The sequence below is a fragment of the Talpa occidentalis genome, unplaced genomic scaffold (genome assembly GCF_014898055.3).
Source record: "Talpa occidentalis isolate TD23 unplaced genomic scaffold, MPIMG_talOcc4v2.1 talOcc4.7, whole genome shotgun sequence".
In the NCBI taxonomy this organism is placed as follows: Eukaryota; Metazoa; Chordata; class Mammalia; order Eulipotyphla; family Talpidae; genus Talpa; species Talpa occidentalis.
The window spans coordinates 125,865,994-125,880,147 of record NW_023605083.1 but is presented as its reverse complement, the minus strand read 5'-3'; the positions used below and the strand labels follow the sequence as shown (position 1 = coordinate 125,880,147).

The window sequence follows — 14,154 nt, the reverse complement described above, 5'->3', positions numbered from 1 at the left end:
AGTGGGGTCTTATCAGGTAGCCCCTGGGGCCCCCAAATGCTGTTTTTTTTTTAAAGATTTATTTATTTTTTTATACAGGAGCTGGGGTACAGGCCAGTGGCATGGGAGGGTGAGAGGATCCACCAGAGACAGAGCGGGGAACAGAACAGGCAGAAGAACCGAAATACACTGCTGAGGGGAGCAGAGGGCAAGACGGGAGAGGACTGCTGCGCCATGTGGGACCCTCGCAGGCTGGCCAGATCAAACCGGCGCTGCAGAGGCTGCGGACAGCTTCACAGCGCTGCACTCAACCCGCTACGCCACCGGGGAGGCCCCCCAAATGCTGTTTTTTGATGCCATTTCTTAACTTCTCTGAGCCTCAGCTTTTGTAACAAGGCTGAGCGAGCCAGCAGGAATAAAACCCTTAGATCTAGGAAAGAAAAAGCTGCCAGAGATCCTGTAGTATTCTTGTTTCCCTGCATGCAGTTGGCAGGGGGTTGAGGGAAAGTGGAGAAAAGGTAAAGCAAAGAGCCCTGCACAGAAAAAGCAGCCACCAGGAGTGTAGGAAAAAGAGGGCCGTGAGAGCACAGAGCTGGCAGGTACATATGACGTGTCCTCAGCACCGCGGCAGGTCGGGGTCAGAGAGCCCAGACCTGTGGCTTGGCCCCAACCTGTGTCGGGAGACCATCCAGTCTGGCTTCTTCCTGTGGCCACAGCTCCAGCCAGCCCACAGCCTCCCAGTGCTCCCCACACACTGTGGAGACTGTCTCTCCACCTCCAACCCCTCTCTACTTCCCCCCGTGTAGCCTGTAGGAGTTTCTTGGGGAGGGGTACAATGGGACCTCCAGAGTTACTGGAGTACCTGTCTGCCATATGTTACCTGCCCTTGGACATTCACTATCTCATTTAATCCCCTCCCCCCCAGCTCTCCCTCTAGCTGAGAGGTTGACACTATCTCCATTTTACAGATGAGGAAACTGAAACTCACAGGGATTAAGGTATCTGCACAGGTCAAACCTCAAAGCGAGTGAGAGCCAAACTGGTGATCCAGAAGGGACATGGTTTTGGGATTCTGGAGGTTGAGGGCTATGTTGGTTTTCTATTGCTGTGTTAACAAACTTTCCATAAATTCAGTAACTTAAAAAACACAAACTTCCAGGCCTCTCTGGTATCTTAGGGCTAAGTCTCAGCACTATCACCGTTATGGTCTGAGTTCAATCCCCAGTCAGGGAGCTACCCACATGGTGCAGCAGACCTCTCCTGTCTTGCCCGCTGCTCCCCTCAGCAGTGTATTGCAGTAGATCTACCTGTTCTGCTCCCCACTTTGTCTCTGGTGAGTCCTCTCACCTCCCACACCTCTCAGGCTTCATCCCAGTTCTTCTGGGGTACAAAAACAAACAAAAATGCCCACACACTTCCTATCACAGATCGTTGTAGGGCATATTAGCTGAGTATTAGCTCAGAGTGCCTCCAGGCTGAAATGCAGCAGTCAGCCAGGGCTCCAGTGTCATCTGAGACTCAGGGTCTGCTGCCAGACTCACTTTGTCATTGGCAGTTTTCAGATCCTTGAGGTGGTAGGACTGATCGTTTTCTAGTGGCTCTCTCACCACTTAGCACCTCACTTCCTCAAAGCCCGCAAAAGAAATCTCTGCATCTTCTGCAAGGTAATAATGTAATATGTAATATATATGATATATAATATAATGCCACATAATCTGATCATCATGCTGATGGAATCAGAGGAGCTGCTACCCCATCGTATTCACCGCATTGCTCACACTTAAGGGGAAAGTTGATACAGTGTGTGTATACAGGGGGCTGGGTGTCTGGGAGGCGAGCTTAGAATCCTGTCTACTGTAGGTATTTAGTCTTTTCTTCTTCTGTATTCCCAAATAACTGTGCCATCAAGACCACAGGAGTCTTAGCGCTCTTCTACCTCTTCTGCTTGTAGCCAGTGGCGACCACTCCTCACATCTCTCTTGTTACACATTCCAGTTTGGCTATTTTGGTGATGTTTTTCCCTGCTCCCACACTCCTGAAGTTCCCTCAGTGATCTGGAACTCCTTCCACCCAAGGGAATGTGTCAGAATCTTAAATGGCTACTGCATATTTTGAGAAAGTCCAGGATTGGAAAGTGGGGTGCTCACTTTTCCCCCTGGATAGCTGAGAAGGGCTTGGCTAGATGGTATATTCCTAGCTGGAGCAAAAAGGATGCACAGAAAGCAGCTCTGAGCAAACTTAAACCTGCAGAGATGCTTTTATGCAGAATAAGGAGGGTAACGGCTCAGGGCTCCCCTGAGGGCAACAGGGTGTAGGGGAGGGTACGCCTACTGGAACGGTGTTGGGGCTTGTCTGGTAGGTGAGCCAGACACACAGACAGCATGTTGTGATGATGGGAAGTGGATAAGTGCTGTGACAAAAGTCCAGTCTACTTTCACACGTGGAATAACTATCCTGAAGTTGTATTTGAGATGGGCTGGGTAAGATTTAGGGAGGAAACTTAAAGCTGAAAGAAATATGGGCAAAATGTAACAAACCCATGACAGACAGACATGTTCCAGGGACTGGGAGAATCTTCTGTGACTGACCCATGGCATGAATGCAGAGCAGGGGCATAAAGGACTTTAGGGCCAGATGTAGACGATGCCAGCCTTCCCGTTAAGCAGGGAAGCTTAGCCAGTGGGATCTGGGGGTTCTTTGGATGTGATTGGCTGAATGCAGTGGGTTGAATAGTGTCCCCCTCAGTGTTCATGTCCACCGGCACCTCAGAATGAGCTTATTTGGAAGCAGGGTCTCTGCAGAGAATCAGTTCAGGGCCTCATGGTGAAGTCACTCTCGATTCAGGATGACTAAATCCAGTAACTGGTAACTTACAAGAAAAGAAGACACAGAAAGATGATGTGAAGACACAGGGGGAGATTGGAGTTAGGTGTCCACAAGCCAGGGAACATGCAGAACAATCAGAAGTTGCAAGAGGCCAGGAAGGATTCTTTGCCAGAGTCTTCCAGGGTGCACCACTTACCAACATCTTGATTTTATTTTATTTTTTGGATTTTTTTAATCTCAATTTTAACTTTATTTTTTTAATTAATTTTTTTTTACATCGTTGTTCATTTTTAAACAATCTTTGCTTCCCCCGCCCCCTCAGGTGTAGTCCCCATAGAGTTTCCTTCCCCAGTGCACCCGTGCACCGTCACCTCAGTCCCCTGTGCTCCTCCCTCCCTCCCTCGGATCCCTCTCCCTCCTCCTCCCCTGCAGGATGTCTCTGATTTATAATTGTCCATTTTTGCTTTGTTGTGTTTTGTACTGTTATTATTTTTTTACTCTCATATCTTATTGGGTTCCCCTATATTCCTGCTATAAGTGAGACCATCCGGTATTTTTCTTTTTCCTTCTGGCTTATTTCACTGAGCATAATTCCTTCCAGCTCCATCCACGTTGCTGCGAATGGCATGAGTTTATCTTTTTTGATTGCTGAGTAATATTCCATGGTGTATATGTACCACATCTTCTTGGTCCAGTCATCTATTTTTAGGCATTTGGGTTGTTTCCAGGTTTTGCCTATTATAAATAGTGCTGCGATAAACATAGGGGTGCAGGTGCTCTTTTGAATCAATGTTTTTGTGTCCTTTGGGTAGATCCCTAGGAGTGGAATTGCCGGGTCATTTGATAGCTCCATTTTTATTAGACTGAGGCACCTCCAGACAGCTTTCCACAGTGGTTGAACAGTTTGCACTCCCACCAGCAATGTAGGAGAGTTCCTTTTTTACTGCATCCTCGCCAACATTTGTTGTTGCTTGTTTTTTTGATATGTGCCATTCTTTTTTTTTTTTAATTCTGTATTTTTTTTAAGATTTATTTATTTATAAAAGCACTGGGGTACAGGCCAGAGGCGCGGGAGTGTGAGAGGATTCACCAGAAACAGAGTGGGGAGCAGAACAGGAAGAGTGACGGAAAACACTGCTGAGAGGAGCAGCAGGCAAGACAGGAGAGGCCTGCTGCGCCATGTGGGAATCTCCCTGGCCGGCCGGAAATCAAACCAACGCTGCAGAGGCTGCAGACAGCTTCACAGCGCTGTGCTCAACCTGCTGCGCCACCAGGGAGGCCCTATATGTGCCATTCTTACTGGTGTAAGGTAGTATCTCAGTCCAACACCTTGATTTTAGATGACAGTCTCCAGAATCGTGAGAGGATAACTTCCTGTTGTTTTAAGCCACCATACTTGTGGTAATCTGTCAGGACAGCCCTAGAAAACCATGTAGTGCAGAAGAACATTTGAATTCAGCGTGGGCCTTGGAAGTTGGTGTATCTATGGGCCTCGATGGGGATGGCCACTGGGCAGCTGGACCTGTGAGAGAGCAATGGGGGTCGGAGATGTCCATTTGTGAGGCATCCATACAAAATTCTTCGGGAAAATTCAAGAGCAGAGACAATTCCAGAGAGGGTTTGAGCCAGAAAGTAGAGTGAAAGACAGTCCTTCCAACGTGGGAGGGACCACCCACATGGACAGGATGAGGGAGGGAAGAAGAAAGGCTGAAAAGGAACTGCTAGGAGGGGGGACTGCTCCTATGGGTCAGTGGAGAGGTTTCCACAGGGTGTGACAAGGAAGCAATCCTGATTGGAAAATTGTTTGATAATCAGTCATTTCCACACCGTATTGTGCTGGTTGAGAAGAGGTGGGCGGTGAAAAAGTAGAGGCAGCCAGAACTGACTGCTCTCCTAATAGAGTATGATTGTGAAGACAGGGAACTGATATTGCTTGTAAGATGAAGGAAGAAATATAATCGAGGGAACTTGATGCTGATTTATTTCTTCAGAATAAAATACTTTTCATTCTATTTTGGAATTGTAGGGAGGAAATAGGGAGCGGATGCAAATAACCAACAATCCACGTTTCCAGAGAAAAGATTTAGAAATATTTTTACTGTGCACCTACTCTGTGTCAAGTAAACACCTGGGCTGGTTTTTACTTGAATGATCTCCTTGATCTTCTCAACACTCCTGCGCAATTAGAAGGATTGTCCCTATTCTATAAAAGGGGAAGCTGAGGCTGGGAATGGTGAAATCATTTTCTCAAGTTCAATCCATCTCATGTATGAGCCCCAGTCTGTGGCCTCTAAAGTCACAGTTCTTTCCATCATTGTATTTTCCACTGCAGTAAAGAAGGCAGTGTCCTTTTCTGATTCACAGAGAATAAGCAGCACAGAGAAATAAGCAGATTTGCTATGGCGGGAAGGGAAGCTGAAGGTGTTTCTCTGACAATCTGTGTCCTTATTAAGCTGTGAATCCAAATTATCAGCTGCAAAGGACAATGAGTAAAGCCGGGCACTGGGTCTTAGAGTGAAAGAGGTTGAGTATAATCTCCATGGATGGCTACAATAGGAGGCCAACCAGGGAGAAATAAGAGACCTTGCTTGACAGTTATGGCTGCACTAGGGTTAGTGGAATGGATTTCTAGGGAAAGTTCTAATCTGCATGGTAGAGTCAGAAGTTTATCTCAAGATGGACATCTAGCCAGAGAGATTTTGGTGACAGCTCTGAAAACACCCCCAGTAATAGATCCTTCTGATTTAACTTGAGACACCACACAGGCTAGGGCTCCAAGAACCACCATCAGCTATCCCAAGGGATTATCAGTCCCAGCTGCTGCTGAAGAGAAAAAGGCTGATCAGTGTGGAGTTGACTATCTGATCCCAAGCCTCCCTCCATCTTGCTGAAGCAACGTGTCCTCCCAGCCAGGGCTGCCGTTCTGATCTGAAAATAACCCAAGTCCTTAACTCAAGAATAACATCTGCTAATTTGCATGAGAGTTTCACATTGCCTAATTGGGTTTAATACCCAAATGTTGAAGTTCACTTATTTGACCTTAGTTAAGTGGTTTAGAGTTTCGACCAATTAAAAGCTCCTTGCAGGGTTCCACGCTGACGCACCCAGACCCAGCTCCCCACCTTGGGTGGCTGTTTCTTGCCACCAGTACAGTGCACTAGCTGAATGGACCCTCATGTGAATTATGGGTTAAAAAGGACAAATGAACTCTCCTGAAAGCTTGTTATTTCTAAAAGGGTCTCTTGGAGGGTGCATCTCCCCAAGATCACAGGTCAATTGAGAACTCTGCCATGGGGCCTACGACCTCCAGGGTTTCAAGTCACATGGAACTGCCCCTCCTTGGAACTCCCTGGAACTGGGTGTGAGGGCAGCAGTTATGGAGTGAGAGGTTGGAGAGGAGACAGCAAAGAAGGTGTTAATGAATAATCACAGGGCCTCATTCTCCATAAAGGCAATTAAAGGGATTGATTGTTTCCGTGTTTCCTTAGTCACGGTTCAGCTTGCCTGTTTCACTCGGATTAAGACAGATGAATGCCGAATGCACACAGGCATGTGATGTCAGGAGAATTATCGATGGCACATCCCAGGCCTCTCCCTGCTTGTACAGATGCCAAAAGGGGTCACAGTCACGGTGGGGTGAAGCCCATGGTGGGTATTTTGGACTTAGGAATTTTAGACAATGCACTCTTTCCATTTGTGAGGTGGCTTCCCAGCTCATGTCTGCATCAGCAACCTCTGGAGAGCCTGTTAAACACAGCTGCCTGGGCCCCGCCCCCAGAGCTTCTGATTCAGAGGATGGGTGTTGGGCTCAAATTTGCATTTCTATCGAGTTCTAGGCTGTTGTTGGTATCCTAGGTTCAGAGACCCCACTTTGAGACCCACAGGGCTGGTGATTAAGAGCATCAACACTGAGACCAAGCTACCAGACTTTCCATCCCACCTCTGATGCTCACAAGCTGTGTGATCGTGAGCTACTGACTTAACCTCTCTGCTCCTATAATCTTTAAAGCAGAGCTGCTCATAATAGTACCCACTTCATGGGATGGTGACAAGGGATAAACAAATTAGAATTTTGAAGTACTTGGACCAGTGTCTGCTGCAGAGTACGTGTTCTGTTGACTCTTGGGACTGTGAACATATCAGCCTGCACCTCATTTCTCCAATACCTGCAGCCCCCATGGAGTTGCTGGGTCATTTTACCCATTAGTCCTCAATCCCTTCTCTGGTGACAGTAATGCCCAGCTCAGTGCCAGCAGGAGGGAGATTACATCAACATCCATCAAAATCCTCTTCTTGAACTACCTTAACACTTAAAACCTACTGAATGTGTTGACTGTGACTCAATAAGCTGGGGACATTTGGGCTGTGCTGCATTTGGGGCTTCTCTCACCTGTGCAGGCAGAAAAGAGGGGCTGCCTCTTATGGTCAAGTTCAGCTGCAGCTTCACGCTGATTCTGTCATCTGTTGAATGTTTACTCGGGCAGAGCACTGCATGTTTTATACACATGATCTTATTTAACCCTCACCCTGGCACTATTAGGTAAGAATTATTACCCGTTTTCTCATTGCTGGAGCTCAGAAAAGTTAAATGACTTGTCCAAAGTCACATAGATACCAAGGGACAAATGCCAATTAAAAGCCAGGTCTCTCTGACTTCACTAACTTGTGGTCTTAAAGTTTTACTATGCCATTGCTATGAATGGACATGAATATTTATGGGGATGCATGTTTATATGAATATATGAATATTTTATCAACATTAAGGGTGGGTGCTCAGGTATCCAGCAGTGCCTGCTTTTTACCCAAGGTAAGCACCGTAAAAGTAGGATTGCCTCTGTTGCAGGAGTTTGCCTTAGGAAAGCCCATATTGGGGCTCACATACTCCCCTTGGAAATTGCCCTTAGTGACTTGCTTCCATGACTGGTTATTCTCTCCAGCCTGCCTTCTGGAAGGAACTGTGTGCATGTTACCCATGGTGGCTTGTCTTGCCTGAATTCAGATCTTAACACCTCTGCTCGAGCCCAGTGCTTTCAACTTGTGGTCAGGAGAGCACCCAGAGTTACTTTGAAGATGCGAAGAGAGGAAAATGTTATGCTAATGAAACTATTGTTTTTCTCATAGTGTTCCTTTCTGCCGAAATTCTCCATCCACATAGAAACCAAGTATGAGGACAACAAAGGAAGCAACGACAGCGTGAGTACCCAACTTCTGCCCCAACCGTGTCCCCGGGCCAACCGCGGCCCTCGGGTGGCCGGCCAGTAGCAGGGTCTGTGCTGGGACCCCAAAAGTCTGGCCTTTGGTTTCTGAGAGCCGTTCCCCTGGGATTTCTCCCTGGATTGATTTGTTGTCTGGCGTTTCTCCCTTCTCTTTTTTACATGCTTCCCATGCACCTTTATTCAGGAATCTCTGTGACCCCAAGTGACGGTCACAGGAGGTTGAGAGGCTGGTGGGGACCGTGCAACTCCTGTTTTTGGTTTCACTGGAGTTAAGTGCACATCTTCTCGATGACTGTTGACACTTATGTAGGAACCTGATACAGTGGGGTATGTGCGTGGCACACTGAGAGTATTTTCTGTACCGTGTTGACATTTGCATGTAGACCCGTGAACACACACAGCCCACCTTAAAATCTAGGCGCACTTCTCCTGCAAGGCCTTCCGACTCTTAAATTTCAAGCACTTGTTTTGTTTACTAGTATTGCTCGTAATCCATCTTCTGACCTGTCTTTTACCCCAGGCTTCTGCTGCCGGGACATTTCTCCCTTCTCTTTGGTAATGAAGGCTGTGACCTACCACAAGCCTCACCCCAAGACTGGATTCCTTCGAGAGCCATCGAGGGGAAAACCTGGGTCTAGATGCTTCAAGGCTTCATCTGCTAATTCTTATCTTATTTGCATCTGTTGCATCTGTGGAGAGAAAGATGGGGTCTATGTCCAAATGAAGGGGAACGGTTCCTGCCAAAGTGACCCTTCATGACTGAATTGCTTTAACTTGTACAATCTGCAAAAGTGGGGGAAGGTTAATATCTTTTAGTCCTTCCGATCAAATTCCCTCGCCTCCTCTTCCTCTGTGACTCTGTCCTCATGAATAGTTAAAAACTGCTCCATTTGTAGGGGTGCAGAGAGGACACACAGCCCCCCTGCGATCCCTAAAAGTCAGTAGGACCAGTGGGATCCGTTTTCTCCTCTGCTCAGTTCAAATAGTTCAAAGAATGCACATCGTTACCATTTATTACTTTATATCCCTTTTTGGCAGGTTTTAAGTTCCTTTCACTACTCTCCTTGAGCGCTCCCAGAAATTTAGCTTTGTCACTACTCTCCTAGGAATTTGAAATACCAGGCTTGCCACCCTGAAGCCGGGACGCACATTCAGAGTCAGCACCCTTTGTTCATGCCATGGGCCGGGCCTCTCTGAGACTCAGGTCAGCCTTCGAGAGGAGCACCGATGCCGTGTGCAGGCCTGTGCAAGCAGCTTGCTCCCTCTGGGACAAGTGCCCTCTTGTGTTCTGGGTTCTCTCCTTCTCCCCAACTTGCTGACTCTGAGATTCCCCGGGGACCAGCTCCTTATCCCTCCATCACAGCCCCCAACTTTCTCAAGTCCAAGTTCAGCCATCTTGTTACAGAAAAGAGGCCCTGACCGTGGTTCTGCTCATGTTCCCATCCCAGCCTCTGACTGGTTCTGCTCCACATATGCCCAGGTCCTGCCTCTGAGGCCACCGGAGCAGACGGGCCCACTCAATCAGGCATCTTCTTTTTCAATTTGCCTTCCTCCAATTTACATATTCAGCAACAGCTGGTGGTCACCCAGCTGGTTCAAAGTTGGTCCCAGGGAGGCAGAAAAGGAAGACTTCATTGATTTTCATTCACACTTGTTAATGCCTCAAAATCAGGACATGAGAAATATGTTTATGCAATAATGCTTTAATGATTAAAACATAGCTTTGTCCAAGGACTCAAAACTAGAGCCTTAAGCAGATTGTGTGTGTTGCTGGCTTGTTCTCTTTCTGTCCAAGGATAAGTAAGGAGTTTTTGGTGGGAGGCAGAGTTGCTAAAGAAAGCAACACCATAGTGGATATTTCTCATCTCGCGCTTTGCCAAATTATTTAATAAACCCAGTTCATTTCTTTGCATTTTCTGGGTGCATAGTTTTATCATTCAGCTACCATTTTTCATACTGTTATCTGTACCCTGCATCCTCCCCTACCTGCCAAAAATTTAATGAAATTGATGATGATAAGAAGCAATCATTAAATTGAAAGACACTAGTGGTAATCATATTGATTAGTGATTGAACAGAGTAGTGTTATTAACCTATTATCAACCGCCATATAAGTACTATTTTTACATACCCCGAAATCTAGTGAAAAATAAATAGCAGTGGTAACCAGATATAAACATCTCCTCTTTCTTGTTAAAATAAAACTGGTATATTTATGATTGCAAAAACCTGTAAACGTTGATTACATTAACCAGGACACAATGAGAAGTTGTGTCCTAAAATGAGGCCCATTTATTTCATGCACATACTGATGAGAATTATTTAGGCCTTAATTAGTACTGGGGAGGATGGCACCATGCCAAGGTAAGGTCCTGTTGTTTGTCCAAGGCCATAAATCTAGATCTGGGAGAGCCGGTGCTTAGCATTCGTGGGACAGCTGCTGCCAGGTTACTGTCGTTCAGCGGGGTTAATGGGGGGCAGCCCTGCCTTTCCTTCCTCTTCCAAACAAAGCAGGCACCATTGAAAACTGTTGTTCGCAACCTTGGCTGCACACTGGACTCACCTGAGAAGTTTTAACAAGGGCTCCTGCCTGGGTTCCCGCCCTCCCCCCGGGATTCTGATTTAATTGGTTCTGGGTACAGGCTGGTCTAAACCCCCCACCACACTTGAAGGCTAGAAAACCCTCTGGGGACTCTAGAGTATGTGCAGCTTTAGAGAATTCATCCTCCAGCTAAATCTGATATGTTCTCTTTGGGGGGCAGAGGATATGTCATCCCTACCCCATTCGAAGGTCTCAACCAATGTTTCTCACTCATGGCTGCATATTAAAGACACCTGGGACATTCAGCAAACTGATGCCATCATCCCTGCCCCGGGTTTCTGGTTTCATTTGTCTGGGCTGGGGTCTAGGCATTGGGATTTGTAAAGCGCCCCTAGGTAAATCTAAGGGACATCAAGGCAGAGAACTACAGATTTACAGAAAATATTAAATGCTATTTTAAAGCAAGTATGAACATTCAGGAAGTGGGACTCTCCAAATCCCTTCATACCCCTGCAACTAGAACAGCTTACAAAAAATATGTTTATAACCACCACCCCCACCCACACAATGAAAGGGCCTTAGGGCTCCATATTGGTTCTTGTTAGCCACTATTTCTCAGCAATGACACGCCTTCTGATCACATGGAAAGAATGTCCAGTTTAGTTCCTGGAAGCGTGAGACTCTGTCCTTCACAAAGCTCTCCTTGGAGGTTGCTAAAAGAAGTATTTGGAATTTATTTCATTTCTACTTCAGCTGTGTTGTAATGAAAGAACACAGAGTTGTTCTTTGTGAAACAAGTGGATCGAGAGTGAAATCCCAGTTCTGTGACCTTAAGCAGCAGATTATTGGTTTCTTTATCAAGAAAACAGAGTAAAGATCGCTCGTGCCCCTGCATAGAGGATCCAGACAGGTTAATTTCCCTGGAAGCATTTAATAAACCTTAAAGGACTATACAAATATAAGGTGTTGCTGCTGTTGCAGTCATCACCTTGGGGTTAACTGGGTTTATGATGATTTTTTAATGAGACGCTCCTTTTGTCTGATTGTCAACAAGCCATTTTTTGTTCAACCAATTTGGAGTTCCTGCTATGTGCCAGGAATTCCGAGAGGCATGGAGGATACAAGAAGAGAGAACTGACTCCACTACTGAAGACTTGGGGAAAGCAGATAACAGCAAGTAAACAGGAAAGAATCCCAGCTGTAGTAAGTGTTAGGAAGGCAATCGAGAAATAGGATGGGAGGGGCTGGTTGAAGCCCTGTTCAGGAAGTGACTCTTGGACGAGGTGACAGGTCCTTGTGAGACCTGAGGATGGGAAGGAATCAACTGTTAGAGGAGTCACAAGGGCAAGGGAGCTGTAATGAGCTGAATCTGTCCCCCTCACCCCAAATTCATATGTTGAAGTACCTCAGAATATCATGGTGTTTGGAGGTGGGGCCATTAATGTGGACACTTATGCAGTCTGACTGGTGTCGCTAAAAGAAGAGGATGCTGGGACACTCAGAGACTAGGGTTGTAGAAGCACAGCGGGAAGACCTTGCAGGGACCCAACAAGGAGACCGCCATCTTCAGGCCGATAGGCAAGGCCTCAGAAGAAATTCAGCTGACGGACACCTTGATCTTGAATGTCCAGCCTCTAGAAATGTGAGGAAATAAAATTCTATCATTTAAGCTATAGTTTTTTGTTAGATACTATATGGTCCAAGCTGGGTGTTTTGTTTTGTTTTGTTTTTTTAATATGTGGAGCACCTGTGGGAGTCGTGTGGCACTGTCCAGGTAGACACCATCACCTGGAGTTCAGTCTTTTTTTTTTTAAGATTTATTTATTTATGTATACAAGAGCTGGGGTACAGGCCAGAGATACGGGGGGTGAGAGGATTCACCAGAGACAGAGCGGGGAACAGAACAGGCAGACTGACTGAAATACACTGAGGGGAGCAGTGGGCGAGACAGGAGAGGTCTGCTGTGCCATGTGGGTTGCTCCCTGGCTGGCCGGACTGCTTCATAGTGTGGTGCTTAACCCCTTGCGCCACCAGGAGGCCCAAGCTGTGTGTTTTGTTATGCAGACCTCACAAAGACAAAGTCCCCAGACAGTCTGGTATATCCCCAAAACTGCCAGAAAACCAGTGAGCAGAGTCCTGGGAAGCCATGACAGAGAGTTTGGATCTTAGCGCAGTTGGTAAGTTATTTAAGGATTTTAAACAAAGAAACATGTTATTTAATAGGGTTTTGAGATGAACTTTTTAGTATGGAACAATCTTAAAGTTACCTCAAAGTTGCAAAGATAGTACAGTCTCTCACACCCTTTACTGGGCTGCCCCTAATGCTAACATCTTAGATAACCTTTATAAAAACTACAGACAGGATTTCACCGGTTTTCCCTCTCATGTCCTTTTTCTGCCCCAATACAGTGTAGGATGTCACATCACACCAGGTGATTTGTGTTTTCAATGTGTTCTCCGGCCATTCTGTGGAGAACAGCGGTACCTGCTTCCCTGGTAGCGGGGAGTCTGGTTGGCAGGAGGTTGCAATAATTCAGACCAAAGATGATGGTGGATCGGGCTGCAGACCTGGCAGCAGATAAAGACAAGGGAGACAGGTATATTTTGGAAACTGATTTTCTCTTACAACTAATGCATGATGGGGGGAACAAGATAAAGATGGCGTTAGGATTTCTAGCTTTGTCTGTTGTCCCTGAATGAGTGGTTGTACCTTGGGATTGCTGGATTTGACTGTTCACCGTGAGTGGGTGGATGAGCCATAGTCATAGTGAAAAGCAGTGAAAGAGAAGCAGGCAGGCCTCCCTGGTGGCGCAAGGGTTAAGTCTCCGCACTATGAAGCTATCCACAGCCACTGCAGATCCCCAGCCAGGGAGCTGACCCAACTGGCACAGCAGACCTCTCCTGTCTCGTTGATCCCTTCAGCAGTGTTTTTCAGTAGATCTGCCTGTTCCCCACTTTGTCTCTGGTGAATCCTCTCACTGCGCCCCCTCCCCCACCCCCACCCCCCATCTCTGGCCTGCACCCCAGCTCTTGTATGCATAAGTAAGTAAATCTTAAAAAAGAAAGAAAGAGAAGCAGGCCCTGAGGGAAAGTCAAGAGCTTTATTTTCAACAGCAGCTTAAGGTATGGATGAGACTCCCGAGCAAAGATGGCAGGTAAGGAGTTGGTTAAAGAATCTGGAGTTCAGAGAGAACTTTGGGTCATGACTCAGAGATGGAATGGTTGAGCTTATCTAGGGAGAGGGTGACAGAAAAGAGAATGTTCTAGATGTTCCAGGATGGAACTCACCTTGATCCTGAGGACATTTGCTTGGCTTTGAGATCCAGCTTCTGATTCCTGTTTTCTCTCTTTGGTTAGGACATTTTCAATCACTGAGTTGTGCTCGGTTTTAAGACAATTAGATTATCTCATTTGGTGAACTGATTATCTCGTTTGGTTAACTATAGACATCTACCTGAGAAATATCAATATATGCTTTCTTCCCCTGGGTATCCCCTTTGGGTGAGTTGAGCATTGCCTTGGAAAGATGGCCAGAAAAATTCCCCTCCCGACAACAGATGGCATCCAATGAAAGCTACCAACTCACCTAAA

General features: G+C 46.5%; 1 protein-coding gene across 1 annotated transcript in view; it reads left to right on the top strand.

The window, feature by feature from the left end:
- Positions 1–14,154, top strand: part of PITPNC1 (phosphatidylinositol transfer protein cytoplasmic 1) — a 247,744-nt gene that overhangs the window by 149,587 nt on the left and 84,003 nt on the right. The window contains exon 5 of the mRNA XM_054689741.1: positions 7,927–7,998. Within this exon, the coding sequence (XP_054545716.1) occupies positions 7,927–7,998 (72 nt within the window). The remainder of the gene's footprint in view (positions 1–7,926; positions 7,999–14,154) is intronic.